Source organism: Lepus europaeus, chromosome 14 (genome assembly GCF_033115175.1).
Source record: "Lepus europaeus isolate LE1 chromosome 14, mLepTim1.pri, whole genome shotgun sequence".
NCBI classification, from domain to species: Eukaryota; Metazoa; Chordata; class Mammalia; order Lagomorpha; family Leporidae; genus Lepus; species Lepus europaeus.
Genome location: NC_084840.1, coordinates 59,176,619 through 59,200,255, shown reverse-complemented (window position 1 = coordinate 59,200,255; position 23,637 = coordinate 59,176,619). Strand labels below are relative to the sequence as shown.

General features: G+C 37.9%; 1 protein-coding gene across 1 annotated transcript in view; it reads left to right on the top strand.

The window, feature by feature from the left end:
* Nucleotides 1-23,637, top strand: part of RYR2 (ryanodine receptor 2) — a 776,922-nt gene that overhangs the window by 211,168 nt on the left and 542,117 nt on the right. The window contains exon 2 of the mRNA XM_062210679.1: nucleotides 3,046-3,165. Coding sequence (XP_062066663.1) covers nucleotides 3,046-3,165 — 120 coding nt within the window. The remainder of the gene's footprint in view (nucleotides 1-3,045; nucleotides 3,166-23,637) is intronic.

The window sequence follows — 23,637 nt, the reverse complement described above, 5'->3', positions numbered from 1 at the left end:
TTCCAAGAAGTCTTTGCTTGTGCCAATGTCTTGCAGAGTTTCCCCAAGGTTCTCCTGTAGTAATTTGGTGGCATCAGGTCGTAGATTTAGATCCTTGATCCATTTTGAGTGGATTTTCATGTAAGGTGTAAGGTAGAGATCTTGCTTCATACTTGCGCATGCAGAGACTGTTTTCCCACACCTTTTGTTAAAGAGACTGTCCTTGATCCAATAATTGATGTTAGCTCCTTTGTCAAAAATCAGTTGTAGATGCATGGGTTGATTTCTGGAGTTCCTATTCTGTACCATTGGTCTACTTGTTTATTTTTTTCCAGTACCAGGATTTTTTGATTGTAACTGCTATGCATTATGTCTTAAAATCATGTATTGTGATGCCTCCAGCTTTGTTTTAGTTGATTCTTGATCTCTTGTGTTTCTATATAAATTTTAGCATTTTTTTTTCTGGATCTGAGATGAATGTCATTGGTATTTTGATTGGGATCACATTGAATCTGTAAATTGTTTTTGGTTGTTTGGATGCTTGGATGAGACTAATTCTTTCATTCCACAAACATCGAAGGTTTTTCCATTTTCTGTGTGTCTTCTTTTGCTCTTTTTTAATGTTTTGTAATTTTCATTGTAGAGACCTTTCACCTCCTTGGTTAACTTAATTCCAAGGTGTTTGAATTCTTTTGTAACTATTATGAACAGTACTGATCTTACAAGTTCTTTCTCAGCCATGGCATTTTCTGTGTACTCACCCTGGCTGGTACATGAACCCCACAAAGGATCTGTGCAGCCCCTAGTGTGAGCATGGAACACTCTGCAGTGTCCCACTCCAGGCACTCAGGGACCTCCAAATCTGACGCCAGACACAGTGAGTGCCCAGAGACCCACCTACCCCCCTTGCCCCTTGCAGTCACAGGGTTCCCACAGTCACAGCCCACAAAGCTCCCATAGTCACAGGGTGCAGAAGATCCCCTCTCCACCCCAACTGCCCATACACAGAACAGATAGGTTCCTCAAGCCAGCTGCCTGTGGGTCTCTATCTTCACAGTTTGAGCCCGAGTCTGTAATATGTTGAGAGGATGGGATGTTCTCAGAATCCTAAGTGGGTGCCCAGCCTACTGTCAACCCACCCAGCCAGACTCAAAGGCACTGGAAAATGGATTTTTCCCTCTGGTGAAGTCTCCTGATTGCATGCGAGAGAGCCACTGCAGCCTCCGCTGGTGTTAAGGTAGTACCTGCTTCCCACCAGGCACCCTTATGGTGAGATGGGGAGAAAGAAATGTGCTTTTCTTTGCTGGATTAGGTGATTACCTTGCCTGCAATGGGGCTCCTGGCCAGACTCTAAGTCAGTGTGGTCTGCAAGATTCTCCCTTAGGCAATTTTAGCAGTGGCACAGACTTTCACCGTCTGCTCTCACCTTGTTCTCTGAAGCCAGCGTCTCCTCCAGCCCCCAGCTTTGGGAGTTGTGTGTGGTGTCCTTGCTGCTGTTTCTACTCTTTCCATGCTGATCCATGGCATCTCACTTCTTTCTGTAGAATTTCCACTCTAAACTTCTTTCCAACTTTCCCCTGCAAATGTACTTCCTTTACTTCTGTTATCTTACCCTCGTTAGAATTAGCACATCTTTTCTCTCTTCAGCCATCTTGGAATCCCCTGGCCCCTCCTTTTCTTTTTCTTTTTAAAAGATTTGCTTGTTTATTTGAAAGGCAGAGTTTCAGAGAGGCAGATGCAGTGTGGGGGGTGAAGAGATCTTCCATTGCTGGTTCACTCAGATGGCCACAACATCTGAAGCCAGGAGCCAGGAGCTTCCTCTGGGTCTCCCATGTGAGTACAGAGGCCCAAGCATTTGGGCCATCTTCTACTGTTTTCCCAGACCACAGCAGAGAGCTGGATTGGAAGTGGAGCAGCTGGGACGCGAATTGGCACCCATTGGGATGCCAGCATTACAGGCAGCAGCTTTACCTGCTATTCCACCGTGTCAGCCCTTGGCCTTTCCTTTTCTAAATGGTTATTTGAAATATGAACACGTAGCCAGTGTGGTTGAACTAAGATGACTTTGTCAGTCAATTTGAATACATAAATTCTGCTGTTGACTTGCTCTCCTGTGTTAGTTTTGGAATAACTGGTAAGCCTGCTATTAGAATCCATTCCTTCAGCGCGGTGCGCCGGCTGCAGCGCGCTGGCCGTGGCGGCCATTGGAGGGTGAACCAACTGCAAAGGAAGACCTTTCTCTCTGTCTCTCACTATCCACTCTGCCTGTCAAAAAAAAAAAAAAAAAAAAAAAAAAGAATGCATTCCTGGCTGGTGCCGTGGCTCAATAGGCTAATCCTCCATCTGCGGCGCCAGCACACCGGGTTCTAGTCCTGGTCGGGGCGCCGGTTCTGTCCCAGTTGCTCCTCTTCCAGGCCAGCTCTCTGCTGTGGCCAGGGAGTGCAGTGGAGGATGGCCCAAGTGCTTGGGCCCTGCATTCCATGGGAGACCAGGAGAAGCACCTGGCTCCTGCCTTTGGATCAGTGCGGTGCGCCGGCCACAGCACACCGCTGCAGCAGCCATTAACCAACGGAAAAGGAAGACCTTTCTGTCTCTCTCACTGTCCACTCTGCCTGTCAAAAAAAAAAAAAAAAAAAAAAAGAAGAAGAGTCCATTCCATTCTTAATGATATTTAATGTCTTCAGAATGTATCAGACACTTTATTGGTTATTTGGATGACTAAAGTGGGATGTGAGAACGCTAACACGAGATGCTTTATTTTACTGTTAGCTACACTAGTGTGTTTGGAGATCAGTAATAGTGATTAGAAAACTTTACGTGGTGTGGAGTGGCCATAGCTTTTCCTGTGTCTCCCACAAGATTTTTTTTTTTTCAAATAAAATGTGAGATTAATTCTATATATATATATATATATATATATATATATATATATATATATATTTGGCAGCTGTTCTTTTTTTTGGCTCAGATTTTTCAAATGCACCTAAATCATGTTTTTCTGAATCTGATTTGAACTATCTAGTCATGTCAAATCTCATTTTTTTCTCTTTTTCTCTCTCTTTGCAGGATGATGAAGTGGTTCTGCAGTGCACCGCAACCATCCACAAAGAACAACAGAAGCTATGCTTGGCAGCAGAAGGATTTGGCAACAGACTTTGTTTCTTGGAGTCTACTTCCAATTCCAAGGTAGAACACTTAATTTTTACTAGTTATTTAGGTGTACTCTACTATTTTCTGTGGAGCACACAGTATATGAACCTAAGGGGGCATGAAAGATATTTGCACCATCAAGAAAATTTTTGAGTCCTTAATGCACTCAGGGAACTGGAATACTGTTGTTAGGACAATGAAGTCCTTGCCTTATGATGTTTATAATCTAGTGGAAAAGTAAGCAATGAATAGCTGATTTAATTTCAGAACTGTTAAGAAATGCAGAGTAAACAGTGATGAGGAACAGATTGACCCTTTCAGAAACAGTATGAAGGGAAGACCTTCCTGTGGCAGTGACGTTTGAGCAGGTGGAATGAAGTGAGGGAGTGTGCAGTGCTAAGTTCTTGAATATTCCACACAGAGTAATCAGGTGATGCAAGGGCTGGAGTTAGCAATGCTCACACAGTGTCTAAGGAAGAGCCAGGAGCCCACTATAGCTGCCACAACATGAATGAAGTGACTGGTAATGGGGACTAGTGGTTGAAGGATCAGATTGCGGAGGGCCTTCCAGGAAATAGCTACGGGGTAAGGTTCTTTCCTAGTGTGCGGGGAGGCTGTGATCATTGGATCCAAGTGAGTTCTGCTGCTTGGCTTGATATTTAAAAGATTGTTTGGTTCTTATATGGATTAGCAGATGTAGAAAAAGGAATAGTAGATGTAGGGTGACCAATTGGAAGGTGCTCTCTGAGGTCAGTCTGGGTAGGGACTGTTACTTTTTGCTACTAGAGGCCATAGCAGTAGAACATGCTGTGAGGAATGGAGTTGCTGATACATTACAACAAAGAGGAAGAGGAAATATGTCCCTAGGGGTAGGAAATCAGCTAGAAAATACTCAACTTTACAATATTTTGTGGAATCCTTTTTATTTTACTGGGCAAGCACTTTGACAGATATGCTATCAATTAATGGTTTCAGTAAGAGAATTAATAGTTATCATATAACATGAGGAAATCGAAAAGCTAGTAAAAGTCAAGGGCTATAATTAAAATTCTCAATTTGACTTGGAGCAACAGAGTTACTAATCACTTTTCTCATATCTAGGTCTTTTGATTGAATTCTCTGATTCATTATTTATATTATACAATCTCATTAGAATAAAAATTTCACATTGTACCTCATAAATATGTTAAATGTTATGTGTTAATAAAAAATTGAGCAAGGTACAGACATGATTTTCATAGTAATAATTTATAACAAATAGCATTATTAATATTATAATAGTTTATAGCAAAATACTATGCATTTTATAGCCTTATACAGGATTACTTTAATTTGATAATTGTGGATTAAGTATCTTTTGTACAACTTACTATGTTATGTGTTGATTTTGAAAATTATTATTGAACATTTTAATAATTGTAATTTTCCCTGTGATTTTTAATTTTTTTGTAGTAGTAGTTAAAACTACACTGGCCATTTAGCTGGTTTTGATTTTACACATATGAAACACTGTGTTAGCTATTGTTCTCTTGGTCCTTTCATATAACAGCTGATTTCCCATGTTAAAAATTAATATCTCCAATTCTATAATGGGAGTTTCATGTAACAGCCAAGCATTGAAGTAGGATTTAGACATCTACTGAAACTGTTTAATTCCTAGGAGGGATTATTAACGACTTTAGTAACTTTGATGATTGGTTGAAATGAACAATTTGTCAGTTTTTATTTTCATGTTATCTTATACAGTTCTAATTTATCTTAAAATTTGCATTGGACATAAGATACTGAGATTAAGCATCAGATTAGAAATAAAATTAAAGTCTAGTAGACCAATGTGAGCTGTGTTTTTCTGTTGTTACAATGTAATCTTTTCCATTGTGCAGCTCAGGCTGCTAGGGGATCCCCTATTATGTCAGTTTTACCCATATCTGTCTTTGTCTTTGTTAATTCTGCCTTGTATATCCTTCCTGTGCTTTTATGTCTACTGAAATGCAGCTTGCTTCAGTCTCTTTTCTTTTTTTTTTTTTAATGCCCTAGATTCTCCCCTCTGTGGTTCTTAAGTGTTTTGTGTATCTATGCTTCTATTATGTGGCTGGGGGGGCTTAATTCTGGGTAATACTTGCACTTCCTTTTCATTCTGAATGCATGTGTGTGTGGATTCCTAGGTACAAATACCAGCCTCTGAACACCCATAGGATTAGAGACATCTTGTTTATTTTATTTTTTAGTCCCAAAGCACAGTGTCTTAAACTAGTATAATTTAGTGGATTATTTATTTGAAAAGGAAATAATAGGATAATTATATTTTATAAGATAGACTTTCAATTCTGTATAGTAACAAATAGTCAAAACTCTAGATCTCTAGTTCACATTTAAAATTGTAAACCTGGGTATAACTGGAATAGCATGGGTTTGACTTTATTGGTAGAAAATAGAATATGGTCTTTTATTCTTGAATTGGTGTCCCCTGCATTTATCATAAAGCTAGGGAGAACAGAACCATTATTGGTTGTAAGTAGTCAGACACTGTAAATTTTATATGTGCTTCTGGAAATGATCCCAGAAATATCTTAAGCTACAGAATCTTTTAATCAAAGGTGGGATTTATTGTTTAGAAGGCTATGTTTCTTGTTCCTAGGATATTTATTCAGGCTGATGTCTGCCTCAAAGAGCGTGGTTCATAATTTAAACATAGATTTTCCTGCAGAAAATAAAAACATTTACTTCAGATGGAATGTTTTGATGAGTTATTTCTAATTCATCATTATGAATGCTTTGTGTGTTCTCCTGATGTAAATGGCTTTTCATCTTAGTCTGTATGTTATATAATTGAGAAGCTGAGTTTTTGCACTTAGGATCTAGTCCTGTTCAGGCAGATCCACCTTGTAGTTACTAAAAATTTAGGCAAAAATGATCTTATCAGGGAGGCATACTCTTTCATTTATTTGAGTTTCCACAGAAAAATAGGAATAACCGTGGCCAGTGCTGTGGCATAGCAGGTGAAGCTGCCACCTGCAATGCTGGCATCCCATATGGGTGTCGGTTCGAGTCTCAGCTGCTCCACTTCCAATCCAGCTCTCTGCTATGGCCTAGGAAAGCAGTGGAAAATGGCGCAAGCCCTTGGGCCCCTGCACCCACATGGGAGACCTGGAGGAAGCTCCTGGCTTCGGATAGAGGCAGCTCTGGCTGTTCCGGTCAATTGGGGAGTGAACCAGAGGATGGAAGACCCCTCCCTCCTTCCCTCCCTCCCTCCCTCCCTCCCTCCCTCCCTCTCTCCTTCCCTCTCTCCTTCCCTCTCTCCTTCCTCTCCCTCTTTCTTTCCCTCTCCCTCTCACCCCCCCCCCTCTCTATTTAATTCTGACTTTCAAATGAATAAATAAATCTTAAAAAAAAATAGGCGGGACCATGAAAATTGTAAAGCCCCAAACCCACAGAGAATACAGTATCAAAAAAAAAACAAAAACAAAAACACTGAGGTGGCAAGTTATCCCCTCATATGGTAGTAGGAAGTGTATGGGAGCAAGTGGAAGAAAGGCAGCATGAGTCTGTTGTTTCTCAAGAGGTGTAAGATGTACCCTGGGAAAGCATGGAGGGCCAGTGTGAACAGGTCAGCCAGCTCCAGGAGGGAGCCAAGGAAACAGGGAAGGATGTATGTTACCAGAACAACTTTGTTTCTCCAGACTTTTGTACTGACCACATGAGGTTCCCAGCCAGGACTGAGCTCTTTTCCCAAGAGAAATTAGAGAAGATAGAACCCAGGTTGAATAGGGATGATGGGCACAAAAAATAGAGAAGGAGCAGCCAAAAGGAGGGGAGTAGGGCAGAACCAATAGATGTCATGAAATGAGAAACGGTGCTGCTTTGGAACACAAGGAGAAAGCCAAAGCTGAAAAACCTGTGCTCCCCTTTTCCCTAAGAACCTTTATGCCTGTAGTCATTATAATTTTATCATAGGTAAGTAATTATTTATAATCATGTATAATTTATTCATGTAATTTAATTTATGGGGCATATACAATTATAATTGTTAATTATGTATAATTTGCATTTGCATATGTACTTTTATATGTAATAAAGAGTGGTGAGGGAGCAGAATGACTTGTGTTTGTAATAAAGGTCTACCAGATAAATGGACTCCCAGCCATTATCCAGTGTTTTTAAGTGAATTGGAAGAGATTCAGAAAATAAGAGACTGTATGAAAGAATAGCATACATTATAAACTCAAAAATAAGATGAATACAGAAGAAGGACTTGAAGAGAGCTGAAAGAGGATAAGAGGAAATTAAACAATAAAAAAAATTGGTTTTAGAAGTACAGACTGAATCAGAAGTGACACCAGAGCATATCAACCAAATAGAAGATGGAAATACGATAACCTTCAAAAATCCAAAGAAAATTAAATAAGAGTTGAAAAAGACATGGGAGATGCTAGATATTGGAGAGAGGAAGGAAGAACAATGTACTTGTATCAGAAGGCTCAGAAAGAAAACCAAAGCAGCAGAAAAGTGAATATTTAAAACTAATAGCTCAACTACACTTGCCTGAAACTACCTGCTGGAAAGGCATCATGCATACCTGGCTACCCAGCACAATCAGCTTCCGAATGAGCCAGAAAGATCATCTAAGAAGGCCATTCAAATTTAAAAGTAATAGGGAAGAAATCATTTGAATCCAGGCTAAAAGACCAAATCACTTTTAAGGCAAAGTAAATAAAATTGCCATCAGACATTTGGACAGAAGTGCTTTCTGACTAAGAAAATAGTGTGATATATTTAAGCTCAAAGGAAGAAAATGAGAGTTGAAGTCAAAGTGTGAGTCCAGCCAAAATGATTTTTCAATGTAAAAATCCTTAAGAAGGTGAAAAAACAAACATAGATACAGTTTTCCTGAGCCGTTCTTTAGGAATGTACTGCAGACAGAGTACAGTAGAGGCTGACACAGGGAAGGGTGGTGAACCTTCTACACAAATGAGCTTCAAGAACTGACACTGAACAATGGCTGTGGTGGAGCAATTGTGTGGAAGGTCTCCATGCTCTGAAAACAGAGACTCAATGTTGCAACTAACAAGTGGGAGAAGATGGGGAGGCTATATGAGAATTATATTCAAATTTCTGATTGCCTTATATTGTCTGAAAGTATATTATATAGTGGCTGGGGGAGAAGGGGGAAGAAAGACGTTATTACTTTTTTCAATATTGCTCTCCAAGAGAATAATAATGAGTAAACAACAAAAGAAGAGTAACTTAGGGGCTAGTGCTATGGCCTGTGATGCCACCATCCCATAAGGGCACTGGCTCCTGTCCCTGCTGTTTGTGTCCTGGCTGCTCCACTTCTGATCTAACTCCCAGCTAATGGCATGGAAAAGTAGTAGAAGGTGGCTCAAATGCTTGGGACCTCTGCCATCCATGTGGGAAACTCTGCAGAAGCTCCTGGCTTTGGCCTGGCCCAGCCCTGGCTGTTGAGGCCATCCAGGGAGTGAGCCACCAAATGTCTCTCCCTCTTTCTCTGTAACTCTGACTTTCAAATAAGTTTTTACTGTATTTTTTTAAAAGAACTTAGTGTATTATTTAAATATACTAGTATTAGGGTAGCCCAGACTCTGTAAACAAAAGACAACTATATCTCTCATTTAAACACATACAAACATATGAGGTGTTTTCAGCAACTTTGTGGAAAATGTGAATTGTCTTTTATTTCTATTATTTTCCAAATTGTTTGAAATTACCTTGTTATATGTGTGTATATATAAAAGTAAGCATTGGCACTTCATGGTAATTGGATTCTGGTGTGGCTAATGTAGACTTAAGCATGGAATGCTTTGCTGCCCACCAGTCTCTATTGTAGAAAAATCACACTCCTGGCAACAGTAACTTGAAATAATGGGCACTGTCAGGACATATTAGGTATTGCTCTTCTTCTATCCTTTTCACTTCTAATCACTTTATGATCAGGAAAATATTTACTAAGGGGAATAATTGCCAGTTAAATCTAATGTTCCTTTGGTAACTTGTATTACATCAATAAATGATTCATAATTAACATTCAAAGGTTATAATTAGGGATATTTAATACATGAACAGAATTAAAATAAATGTTCTGTGTTATGTCTTAGTGATAGCAGAATAACTTTAATCAGCTCAGATGGACCACATGAGTTTAAGCTTCCTGTTGAAGGCATGGGGATATTAAATGATGACCAAAGAATGTGCTAACTTAAAACTGCCTATGCAGTTCTGTGCAGGATTACTTTAGTATTTGGTTTAACAGTTTCATTGGGGCTAATTCATTTGACTTTTTATATTTATGAAAAGAGTAGTTTTAATCATAAGCAATGGTTAATACTTATTATTTCATAAGATATGTGATATGGAGTCTCACCTTGACCATGTGATCTAAAACATGATAAATGTTTTAAAATAATTTTTAATTATATACTAAATTAGAATCTCAGGTTCTACTAGATTATTATATAAAACAGTGATAGTTTTTAAATGTTTGAGACCAATTATTATAGAAATTTAAAATTGAGAAATTGTACAACTGGGAAAGATTTTATCATTACACATGATGGGAGATCTCATGGATCACTAGCGTTCCATAGAACATAGTTTGAGGATCATTGTTTTACTGGTACATGATAATTAAATCAACAGTCATAATGCTCCTACCACAAGAGAGAATTCACTTAAAGAATCAATTTTTTTAAAAATATTTATTTATTTTATTTGAAAGGCAAAGGTAGAGATCTTCCATCTGCTTGTTCAGTACCCAAATGTCCATAATTCCAGGGTGAGCAGGCTGAAGCCAGGAACCTGGAGCTTCTTCCAGGTCTCACACATGGGTGCAGAGCCCAAGGATTTGGGACATCATCCACTGCTTTCCCGGGCCATTAGTAGGGACCTGGATGAGGAATGGAGGAGTTGGGACTTTAACCAGCACCGGTGCTGCAGGTAGTGGCTTAACCTGCTGCACCACAGAGCCTGCCCCAAAGCATCAGTTTTATATAGTGATCTTACTGATACAAGTATAGTGTTATCATGTTTATATATGTAGATTCAGGATAGAGATGGCGGGTTTTTAAGATTTGTTTCAACCCAACACTTAGTGCTTCTACATTGCTAATACTGGTCCATGTCCACAGTGTGTAATAAAACACTGTTGGTGATTTTCATCCAGCTCCATAAAGAAAGTTACATCTTGAATATTGAACAATATCAAAAACTCTTGCCATTTCTTCTAATTTCTGTGGCATCATTTTAATTAAAAGTATTTCTTCCAGTAGTGGAACATGATAGAGCATATTTTATCTTAGTGACTTCTCATTTTGGAATATTATTCACCACCATAAATAATGCATTAGGATATTAATGATGCATAGTAGTTGTGATATTCCAGATGAACTGCTCTTCTTATTCAAGTGAGAAATTTTGAATAATAAAACTGTCAGTATAAGATAAATGCTAGATGATATAAGTAAAATGCATTTTAAAATAAAGTTTATAAAATATCTTAAACAATATATACTTATTTCTCAACATATTCTCCTAAATTTAACTGAAATAATGAAGGATAATGATGGGAAACAAATACAATGATGTTTTGTTTTTCTTTATTCCTTGTGACTTTACAGAATTGCACAAAAGGGAGGCAGAGGAAAGAGCAGTATAGTTGGGAAACACGATAAATTATCAAAACCCCCCCTTTTTTTAAAAAAAAGCATTATGTTCTAGCTGGAGACAGAACAAGAGATAGATAAATAGATGGAAAGACAGAGAGAGGTAGATACACACATGCATACACAGAGAAAGACAGACAGACAGAGGGCGAGCTCCGGTCCACTGATATCCTGAATGTCTGCGGTGACTAGGGCTAGGCCAGGGCTAGAGCTAGTAGTCAGGAATGCACCCAGCTCTCAAGCATGAGAGGCTGGAAACCAGTTAGTTATTTTACTTGAGCCATCACTGCTGCCTTCCAGGGTCTACACTTGCAGGAAGCTAGAGTGAGGAGTTGTAGTCAGGAATCAAACCCAGACACTCCAGTGTGGGAAACAGGCATCTTAACTGGTAGGCCTAATGATCTTCCTTTACCGACATTTTAAAAGGAAATGAAAGTAGATAGTAGACATGGTAGAAATAGTGCAGTGATGCCCAGACATGTAGTCTGTAAAGAATGAATGTGTGTGTACTTATTTTTTGCAGTTTATTATACTGGGTCAGAAGAGCATCGTTTGTTTAAATGCAGTTTTAATTTATATAGAAGTAATTATTCTTAGTATTTAGATGTTGCTACCTGGTTAAGAAAGGGTAGAGATATAAAGGGCAAAATATGATATAACTGCCATCCCCCAAAGTAGGAATTTTTTTTTTAAGATTTATTTATTTATTTCAAAGAGTTACACACAGAAAGAGAAGGAAACAAAGGGGGAGGGAAGGAGGGAGGGAAGGAGGGGTTTTTCTTTTTATTTATTTATTTATTTATTTATTTATTTTTGACAGGCAGAGTGGACAGTGAGAGAGAGACAGACAGAGAGAAAGGTCTTCCTTTGCCATTGGTTCACCCTCCAATGGCCGCCACAGCCGGCGCACCATGCTGATCCGAAGGCAGGAGCCAGGTGCTTCTCCTGGTCTCCCATGGGGCGCAGGGCCCAAGGACTTGGGCCATCCTCCACTGCACTCCCGGGCCACAGCAGAGAGCTGGCCTGGAAGAGGGGCAACCAGGACAGGATCGGTGCCCCGACTGGGACTAGAACCCGTGTGCCGGCGCCGCAAGGTGGAGGATTAGCCTGTTAAGCCACAGCGCCGGCCCGAAGGAGGGGTTTTTCATCTGCTGGTTCACTGCCCCAATTGACCATAATGGCCAGAGCTGTGCCGATCCAAAGCCAGGAGCTAGGAGCTTCTTCTGGGTCTCCCATGTGGGTGCAGGGGCCCAAGGACTTGGGCCATCTTCCACTGCTTTCCAATGCCATAGCAGAGAGCTGGATTGGAAGTGGAGCAGCCGGGACTCGGGATGCCGGTACTGCAGGCCATAGCTTTACCCACTACACCATAGTGCCGGCCCCAGTAGGAAGCATGTTATGAAATAATTGATTAGTACAACATGGATACATTACCTTATGAGCTAAAGACTCATTTTAGGAGTTTTTAAAAGATAGTAGAGAATCTCAATTGTGGCCAAAGATGGATTCTTTATTTCCTTTATTTATTTATTTTTTTAAGATTTAGAAAATGAAATGAAAAAATTTAAGAAAAGTCAAGTCTAAGACTTACTATCCATTCTATAATTTGGGGGAGAACTACATGAATTATAGGGCTAATGGAACCAGTTGGAGAAAATTCTACCTGGCGGCATTTCCCTCTTGGTCACACAGGCTCACCTCAAACCCTAAGAAAAGATTGGTAGACACTTTACCCACCTAAACTGACTGCCTCAGATCAAGAGGCTGTGCTAACAAGCCAAGTGAATGGAAATCTTTAGTTCTTCCTTAGGCTGCATCCCATCAGATGATATGGGCATGGGTAAGCAAGAAGTTGGTGGTGAGGCATTACATGTTGGAAGCTTCAGTCCTCACAAAGTGCTGAAGGCACATGCAGAGGGGAATAGCATTTGTGTGAGTATAGTCTGAAGATTGTGACTTTGATTATGATGTGTCTGTCGTAATAAAAGAGAATAGAACAAAGCATAGGGGAAGGGGAAGCTTCTTATTTTAAAATATAAATAACCTTTTAAACTTTTTTTTATTTGAAAGGGAGAGAAAGAGAGAGAGAGAGAGAGAGAGAGAGAAAGAAGTGAATGAATGAATCATCTTCCATTCGCTGGTTAACTCCCCAGATGGCCACAATGTCCTGGGCTGAGCTGGGCTGAAGCGAGGAGCCAGGAACTTCTGGGTCTCCCATGTAGATTCAGGGCCCCAACACTTGGGCCATCTTCTGCTGCTTTTCCTGAGTGCATTAGAAGGGAGCCAGCTCAGAAGTGGAGCAGCCAGGACTTGAGCTGGTGCCTAAATGGTATGTTGGCACTGCAAGCAAAGGCTTAAACTTCTATACCACAGTTCCAACCCCCAAACACATTTTTGGAAGAAAGTAGGTACTCAATAAATGCTTGTTTATTTTAACTGCTTATTTTTCTTTAGGCTGATAACTTAATATTGAAGTATCTACTTTTGTGGTTTACCAATTCATTTGGCTTTTTAAAATCCTCGTGCACTATCCAAAGAGTACACAGACTTTGTTGTCATGCCTTAAGAAATTAATGCTTTTAATGATGCCAGAGTTAATATTCATATTTGTGACTAAAATAATGTTTAATGATATATAGATTGATCATGATGGGTCCAGTGCATTTGCTTGAACATTTAACTTAATAATTCATATGAAGGATAAATCTGTTAGCATGTTTATACCTAATCAAATGCCTTGCAAAAAACCATTAAACTGTATAAGTAATTGTTAACATATATAATACAGAACAAAATGTTAACTTTTTCTATTATAAATTTCTACTACCTTGGCAAAAAACATTTTATTTCCACACACAGTTTTTCTGTAAGTGGTAAAAAACCTGAAACTATATTTCAGTGCAAAATGGCCCACTCACTTTATAAACATTTCAATGATTTTTTTTATAAAGTTAAACATATACTTATGGTACAACCTAGCAGTCTACTCTTGTTTATTTATCTAGGGGTTATTTGCCCAATTTCTACCCAAAGTTATATACTCATGTGAGGGTATTTCAAAACATTCATGAAAAATTGAATTAAAAGTTAAGTGTATTTTGGTACAGAAAAACTTGAAATCCATGCATGGTATTTTAATAATATGCATTCTCCATAATCTTTTTGAAAACTTCTGTATGCTTGGAGGAGTTTTTACTCATAATAGCCTAAAACTAGAAAACCAAAATTTGTATCAGCTGATGAAGGGTGCTAAGTTGTAATAAAAAGAATGGACTATTTAATGATAACAGTTATGTTTGATACCAACTCAAAATCATCAAATAAATTGAGAAAAGCAAGACACCAATGACATATTAAGCAATTCCATATGTATGAAATTGTGGAAAGGCACAGCTAGGGTGACAAAAAGCAGATGAGTAGTTGGCAAGGCCTGAGGAAAAGTAGGTGGAGATTTACTGCAGAGACATGCAAATGTTTTTATTTCATAGATTAGATTGAAGTGTTCCATTTTGTGATTGTGCTGATAATTGTAGCAAAGTGTTAAAACTCATCAAGTTATATATTTGTAAGTGATAACTTTTATTGCATGTAAAATAGATCTCAGTAAAGCTGATTTTTAAAAATCTCAAAAGGCACAAAGCAAAATAGAGAAATATTTTAGAACATTATTTCTGGATATCAACAAATACCATAATACATAAAGGAAATAAAACAACAACAAAATAACCCACCAATAAATGCAAATTAGTGCACACATTATGGAGGATCCTGTGGAAGTTTCTCAAAAAACTAAAATTAGATTGATCTTGTGATTCAGCTACTCACCTTTTGGGTATAAAGCTGAAGGAGATGAAATGAGCATGTTATAGAAATATATGTGCAGCACTATTCACAATAATCAAAGTAGAGTATCAACCTAGATGTCCAATGATGGATGAATGGAGAAAGAAAATGAGGTATATATACACACACAATGGAATCTTATTAAGCCATAAATATAAAATCCTGACATTTGCAACAACATGAATAGAACTTGAGATCTTTATATCAATTGAAGTAAGGCAGACACAGAAATGTGTTCTCTGTCTTATGGGGAAGTAAAAATAAAAATAGTTGGTCTGAACTCAGAATAGGATAGAGAGGTATACAAAAACACAATTGATGGATGTGACAAATTTTAGGATTCTGTGGCACAGTGGAACAACTATAGTTCACAATAATGTATTAGATACTGAAGAAAGACCTGAAAGAGAGAAACTGGTAAGCTCAATGCAAATAACAGATATAGAAATAGAAAGACTGGTTGTCTGGTGTGATTGGTTTGCACTAGGTATATGTGTTGAAATGTTTTGCTGTATCCCCAATAAACAAAAATAAAGTATTCCTTATTAATCAAAAAGCTAAAAATAAAATAGTTTTAAAAATAGCAACACCACCAAAAATTACAAGTCTGGGACTGGGAGAAGATACTTAAAGGAAGTGTGTATAAACCATTAAAATTTTATTTTCCAGAATATATATATAAAGATGTCTTACTAATTATTTAAGATAGAAAGAATATCTAGGAGATAAACGTTTGAATATTTTGAAGAAGTAGTTCTCAGTAAAGAGAACTCAGGTGGCTTCCAAACAAAAAGATACTCAAAATAGCTCCAAAAAGTATCAAGTACCTGGAATAAATTTAACCAAGGATGCCAGAAATCTCTATGAGGAAAATTACAAATCACTAAAGAAGAAGACTTTACTAATTACTAATAGAAATCACTAATAGAAGAGACATTAAAAGATGAAAAATTTTCCATGTTCATGGATTGGAATAATTGACATCATCAAAATATTCATGCTACCAAAAGGAATTCAGATTCAGTACTATCCAATCAAGAGACCAATGATATTCTTCACAGATATAGAAAAATGATGCTAAAATTCATATGGAAATACAAGAGACCTTGAATAGCTAAAGCAATATTATCCAACAAAAACAAAGCTGGAGGCATCACAATAAGTGATTTCAAGATATTCTACAGGGCAGTTATAATAAAAAACAACCTGGTACTGGCACAAAAACAGACTTGTAGACCAATGGAACAGAATAGAAACTCCAGAAATCAATCCATGCATCTGTAAACTGCTTATCCTTGACAAAAGAGCTAACATCAATCTCTGGAGCAAGGACAGTTTCTTTAACAAATGGTGTTGGGGAAACTGGATCTTCACATGCAACAGTATGAAACTAGACCCCTACCTCCCACAAAAATCACTCGAAACGGATCAAAGACCTAAATCTATGATAATATCAAGGCGTTAGAGAAGATTGGGGAAACTATAGAAGACATTGGCATAAGCATAGACTTCTTGGAAAAGACCCCATAAGCACAAGTATTCAAAGTGAAAATTAACAAGTAGGATTACATCAAGCTGAGAAGCTTCTGTACTGCAAATGAAATACTCAGCAAAGTGAAAAGGCAGCTGATAGAATGGGAAAATTTTTGCAGACTACACAACTGATAAAGGGTTAACATCCAGAATCTATAAAGAGCTCAAAAAATTCAACAAAATGAACAATCCAGTTAATAAATGGGAAAAGACTTGAATAGATATTTTTTAAGAGATGAAATTCAAATGGCCAACATACACTTGAGAAAATGCTCAGGATCACTAGCCATCAGGGAAATGTAAATCAAAACCACATTGAGGTTTCAGCTCACTCCATTTAGAAATCTCATACAGAAATCACTGAATGACAAATGCTGGTGAGGATGTGGGGAAACAGGTACCCTAATCCACTGTTGGTGAGAATGTAAACTGAAGCAACCGCTGTGGAAGACTGTATGAAGATACCTCAGAAATTTGAATATTATCTACCATATGATCTAGCCATCCCACTCCTGGGAATTTACCCAAACCAGAATAAACCAGTATATGAAAGAGTTATCTATGACTCCATGTTCATTGCAGCACAATTCACAATAGCTAAGATATGGAATCAACCCAGATGTCCATCAACTGTTGACTGGATAAAGAAATTATGGTATATATACACTATGGAGAACTACTCAGCTGTAAAAAAAAAATATGAAATCTTGTCTTTTGCGACAAGATGGTTGCAACTGGAAACCATTATACTTAGTGAAATAAGCCAGTCCCAAAAAGACAAATATCATGTTTTCCTTGACTTAAGGTAACTAATAGAGTACCTAAAATGTAATGTATGGGAGTGAAATAAATGTTTTGAGAATTGATGATTGTTTATAGCTCTTGTCTCTCCCATTGAGGAACAATGTTTTGTTTTTTTCTCTTTGTACTATTTGTTGAATTCTTTTACTTCCAGAAAGGTTAACTATACGATCATTAAGTGTATTGAAAATAGGTCACTTTAAAATTAAGAGTGGGGATCTGAGAAGGAGGGGGTGGAAGGGTTGGAGTGTGGGTGGCAGGGAGGATTGGGTTGGGGGAAAGTGCTGCTATGTTCCTATATCTGTTTATAGGACATATATTAAACTTGTATAATTTAAACAAAATTTAAAAAATATGTTCAATATTAGTAGCAGTTAGGATTTTCAAACTGGAGCTACATTGTAATTCTCATGCATGAAAGTGGCAAAAGTTTATAAGTTTGACAGTGTAAAATGGGATAAAGATATGGTCCAATGCAGATTTGAATGTATGGTTTCTGTTATGAGTATAAGTTGACATGACTTCTTTGGAAAGTGATTTGATTTTACCTGGTAATATTTAGTATGGTCATAATAGAGACCCAGCAAATTCACTCCCAGAAATATACCTGGCCTAGACTAACTCTTGCATGTGGGCTCATGAAAACATGTATGTATTTGTTCATGTCAGCGTTGCTTTTTGTAATAGATAGACAAATAAAAGCCACTACACATCCATTAGAAGGGTAAACATCACCAAATACTAACAACATCAAATTCAAGTGAGGCTGTGGAATAGGGTGACTCTCATTCATTGCTGATAGGAATATTGTTGGAACAGACTTTTTGGAGGATAGTATGGCAGCTTCTTTCATAATTGCATAGACTTTTACCATCCAACCTGATAATCACACTCCCTGGTATTCTACTCAGACATATCAAAAACTGGGTTTTGTTTTCACCAAAAAAAAAGTGTTCATGAGTGTTTATAGCAGTTTTATTCTTAACTGCCAAAACTTGGAAGCAAGCAAGATGTCCTTCATAGATGAACAGATAAACTATGGGACATTCAGGTCATGGGTTAATACTCAGGTATTAAGTCATGAAAATGAAGTATCCTTAAATGCACACTACTAAATGAGAAAGGCCAATCTGAAAAAGGTTATGTAATGTATGGTTCTAACTATATGACATTCTGGAAAAGGTGAAAATAAGGAGACAATCAGTAAGAAATCAGAGATTGCACAGGGCTATGGGAGGAGGAGGTAGGGTGAAGAGGGAGCACAGTGGATTATTCGGCAAAAAAATGAATATGTACGATACTATAATGATGGATACACATTATTGTACATTTTTCAAAATCTTTCCAATATATAACCCCAAGAGTGAGGCCTTAATGTAAACTATGGACTCTAGGTTATAATGTCTTTTTTTAAAAATATTTATTTGAAAGGCAGAGTTAGAGGGGGAGGGAGAGGGAGAGGAAGAGGGAGGGAGGGAGAGAGGGAAAGAAGAAGAAAGGAAGAGAGAGGGAGGGAGGAGATAGATATAATATGAATGAATGAATCTTCCATCTGTTGGTTCACTCCCCAAATAGCTGCAACAGCCTGGGCTAGACCAGGCTGAAGCCAGGTGCCAGGAGCTTCTTCTGGGTTTTTCACATGGATGGAGGGGAGCAGGGACTTGGACCATTTTCTGTTGCTTTCCCAGGTACATTAGCAGGGAACAGGATCAGAAGTGGAGCAGCCTGGACATGAACCGGTGCCCACATGGGATGCTAGTGCTGAGGACAGCAGCGTAACCTGCTGGGCCACAATGCTGGGCCAAGGGTGATGATGTCTTACTGTAGGTTCATCAGTTATAACAAATGCATTACACTGCTGAGAGATATGGACACTGAGGAGGTTGCCTGTGATGGGGATAGGGAGTATGTGGAAACTATGTATCTTTTGCTGAATTTTGCTGAATCTATAGCTGTTAAGAAAAATGAATTCTGGGGCTGACATTGTGGCTCATTGCGTTAGACTGCTGTCTGCAATGCTAACATCCCATATAAGCACTGATTCAAGCTCCAGCTATTCCTCTGGGGATCTAGCTCCCTGCTAATGAACTAATGGATAGAAGATCTACCGCTTTATCTCTCCCTCTCTCTGTAACTCTGCCTTTCAATAAATAAATACATAAATCTAAAAAAAAATTATGTTTGAGCCAACAAACAGCACAAGATCTCTAAACGTTCTTCAACAGAGAAATTTATGAGATTATCATGTATTTAGTAATGTCATACTGCACAAAGAGAAACTGTAAATGTAGATGTAAATGAGAATCAATCCCAGAAACAGAATTTAGTTTAAAAGTAAAATATCAAGTTGCATATGGACTACCAACGTATGAAACCATTTGTATTGTGTTAAAATATGCAAAGTAATTCTTCATAAAAAAGAATATAAAGACATATTGGCAGATTCCAGCACAGTACAAATTAATGTACCTAGTTGGATTCAACTGTGTATGTAAAGGTGTTGGAACATAGACGTTTATTATATGATTTTGTGCACTTTGTATTTCTGAAGTACTCAATTAGAAAATAGTTATGGAGAAATGATGCTTGGTTTATAGACAGAATTTTTTTTTAACTTTTATTTAGTAAATATAAATTTCCAAAGTACAGTTTATGGAGTACAATGGCTTCCCCCCCATAACTTCCCTGCCACTCACACCCCTCCCATATCCTGCTCCCTCTTCCATTCCATTCACATCAAGACTCATTTTCAATTATCTTTATATAAAGAAGACCGATTTAGTATATATTAAGTAAAGATTTCATCAGTTTGCACCCACAATGTAAAAACAAAGTACAGTTTAATTTTAGTGTTAAGTAAATTGAGTCATTGCAAAAAGTTGAAATGTATATAAGGACAGAGATCCCACATGAGCAGTAAGTACACAGTGACTCCTGTTGTTGACTTAACAAATTGACACTCTTGTTTATGCATCAGAAATCTCCCTAGGTTCTAGTCATGAGTTGCCAAGCTGTGGAAGCCTTTTGAGTTCGCCAACTTCGATCTTATTCCGACAAGGTCATAGTCAAAGTGGAAGTTCTCTCCTCCCTTCAGAGAAAGGTACTTCCTCCTGTGATGGCCCATTCTTTCTACTGGGATCTCACTCACAGAGATCTCTCATTTAGGCTTTTTTTTTTTTTTTTGCCAGAGTGTCTTGGCTTTCCATGTCTAAAATACTCTCATGGGCTCTTCAGCCAGATTCTGAGGCCAGAGTGCTGTTTAGGACAACTGTCATTCTATGAGTCTGCTGTGTATCCTGCTTCCCATGTTGGCTCATTCTCTCCCTTTTTGATTCTATCAGTTAGTATTAGCAGACACTAGTCTTCTTTGTGTGATCCCTTTGACTCTTAGACCTATCAATGTGATCAATTGTGAACTGAAATTGATCACTTGGCCTAGTGAGATGGCATTGGTGCATGCAATCTTGATGGGATTGTATTGGAATCCCCTGGCACATTTCTGACTCTTTTTTTTTTTTTTAAGATTTATCTATTTATTTTGAAACTTGGAGTTACAGAGAAAGAGGGAAGAGACACTTAGAGAGACCTATCCACTGGTTCACTCCCCAGACCTGACTTTCCTTTGCACTCCAGACCAACGCTAGGCTGCTTATTTGACATCTTCACTCAGATGCCATAAGTCTAACATAGTCAAAATAGAAGTCTTAATAATAAGTCTTCCTCACCTTAGTGTTCAGTAAATATATGTTGAATACATTAATAAATTAAGAATTCATAGAACATAGTCAAATGTTTTAAGAGATCTTCTAACTGAAAGACCCTATATTTCTAAACTAGTCAAAAAATTGCTATCTCTGAATTTTTTAAAAAAAATCTGCCAATGTCATTCCTAAGTTATCTTGACTCAATTTTAAAAGAAAAAAAATTCTTCTGTACATCTATTCAAAATCACTTCTAAAATTTATTCACACTAAAGTTTATATAGGAACAGAAAATATCTGATTATCATTCTAATTGAAAATAAATATTAAAAACCACTTGTTATATTTACTGTGTACTTACAAAGGAAATTATTTATAGTACATTTTATTTATGTCACATAATGATTACAGTGATAACATAAGGTAAGTGATCTTATCTCTCATTCTATCACTGAAGTTACCATCTTAAGAAACAAAGGCAGCTGGCGCCCGCGGCTCAGTAGGCTAATCCTCCGCCTTGCGGCGCCGGTACACCGGGTTCTAGTCCCGGTCAGGGCACCGATCCTGTCCCGGTTGCCCATCTTCCAGGCCAGCTCTCTGCTGTGGCCAGGGAGTGCAGTGGAGGATGGCCCAAGTCCTTGGGCCCTGCACCCCAAGGGAGACCAGGATAAGCACCTGGCTCCTGGCTTTGGATCAGCACGATGCGCTGGCCGTGGCGGCCATTGGAGGGTGTAGCAACGGCAAAAGGAAGACCTTTCTCTCTGTCTCTCTCTCACTGTTTACTCTGCCTGTCAAAAAAAAAATTAAAAAAAAAAAAAAAGAAAGGCAATATGCTAACCATGCAACAATAATAAATCTTTAAAACTTTGAAAAGGAAAACAGTATTTACAATGTGTTAACTGGAAAAATGTTTAGAACTTTTTAACATTTTGCATATAATCTTAATTTTCTATCATATCTATTACAAAGATGCCAGAGGATTTTAAAATGGGAATGGGAGATGGGAGGGGTGCGAGTGGGAGGGATGTTATGGGGGGGAAAAGCCATTGTACTCCATAAACCGTACTTTGGAAAATTATATTTACTAAATAAAATTTAAAAAAAATAAAAAAAGACTTCTATTTTGACTATGTTAGACTTATGGCATTGGAGTGAAGGTGTCAAATAAGCATCCTGGTATTGGTCTGGAGTGCAAAGGAAAGGTCAGGTCTGGCAGCATCAATTTGACAGTCTATAGGCTATATTGTGGCATTTAAATAATAGGTTTTGGGTGGAATCATCTGAGGAAATACATGGCTATAGAGGAGAAGGTGATTCAGGTCACATACTTCTAACAGTTGCAGGTAAATTGGAGGAGGATGACCAAGCAAAGCACACACTTTTTTTGAGTCTACTAAAAATGTAAAAAAAAAAAAATTCAGAATCCTTATTGTCTAAAAGAATTAGAGCAGTGGAATATCAGTTTAATAATGCAGAAAGCCACTGAAGACTATAAAAGGAATGAGACAATTGTCAATAAGCAAATGGTAAAAACATGCATATAAATTTATATGTATGTATAATTCTAGCCATATTTTCCATGTGAGAGGAGGAAAAAGTACTGGAAAAGGCTATCAGGGAAATGCTTGAGATGGAGAAGATTGCCTTATAAAGAAAAGGAAGGGAAAAAAATAAGACAAAGCCATGAGACCGATCCATGGATTTGAGTATTTTAGAAAGAAGAGCTGGAGGTAATCTCTATGCTCTGTGATAACAAACTGCAGGAACAGATGAAACATATGCTCTCATCTGTGTTTAACACTGGGTAATGGCTTCTATAAAGTTAAAATCACCATCTGCCATTTTCGTTATATGTTGCCTGTGGGAAAACAAGGTAAGGGTAGGTGTTAAAATGCCTTTGGTGCATCTCTAGAACTCAGGAACAGTAACTATTTCCCATGGTTTTAAAGCATTTTTAGAAGATACACATCAGTTGAGACTACAGTGTGGTCCAGAATAAGTTTGAGACAATGCAGATGCCCTTAAATATGAAAATATGGTAGGCCTCCAAGTTTTCCAGTTCAATGAAAGTATTCTGAAATTCAAAGGGAGAATCTCCCTGTGAAAGAGTATTCCTAATATATTGGGAACAGCCAAAGGTAAATTCAGTGATTGGTGTCTTATAAAAGGCCATGCTCTATATTTATGCTTTTTTTTTTCTTGATTACAATGAACCTTCTGATGCATGGGAATCCTTTGTTCCTTCAAGAGCAAGTTACACCATTTCCTTAATTAACTAGTTTATTCTTTGTGACATTCATCACTTGACCACAGACGCACATTGTCAGTCGTGAGCTCTGCTACCAGTTGGATGCAAGCACTGCACTTGGTACTGGTGTGAAAAGAGGTAGAAGGTACAGTTCCTAAACTCAGGAGGGCACAGTTTCGTCTAAGGGTACTGATTCTCCAAGGATGACCTTCAGATCCTTTAATGTGGAATCCAAAATATGTGTATGCATATTTTTCATCATATTAATAATGAAGTGTGTGGTCAGAAAAAAAAAAACACAAAGCAAAGATCATAGATGTAGGCCTTGGAGATGTACTATGTGTCTTGGAATATACCATTTTAAGTTTGTCTTCAAATTTTCCTGATCCTTTTCTCAGGAAAGAGAAGTCTTTAGTCCTCACTTCATTAGCTTCACTCTTTTCTTTGGACTTCCATCAGTACCAAGGGACCATTTCCACTGTAGCCTCATAGTAAAGAGAATGAGATTTTTTTTTCCTTAGAAAAAAGTTAATAAAAGAAAAAATGTTTTTAAGATTCATTTTTATCCTACTTTGGTATCATTTGTACAGCTCTGTTAAACAATTCAGCGCATGTAGAATATGATACTTGTCTTGCTGAAAATTATGAACTCTTCACTGTGCTTCTCAGTGTTTTGTTAGTTCATAGATCTGCACAGGTGTTGGTC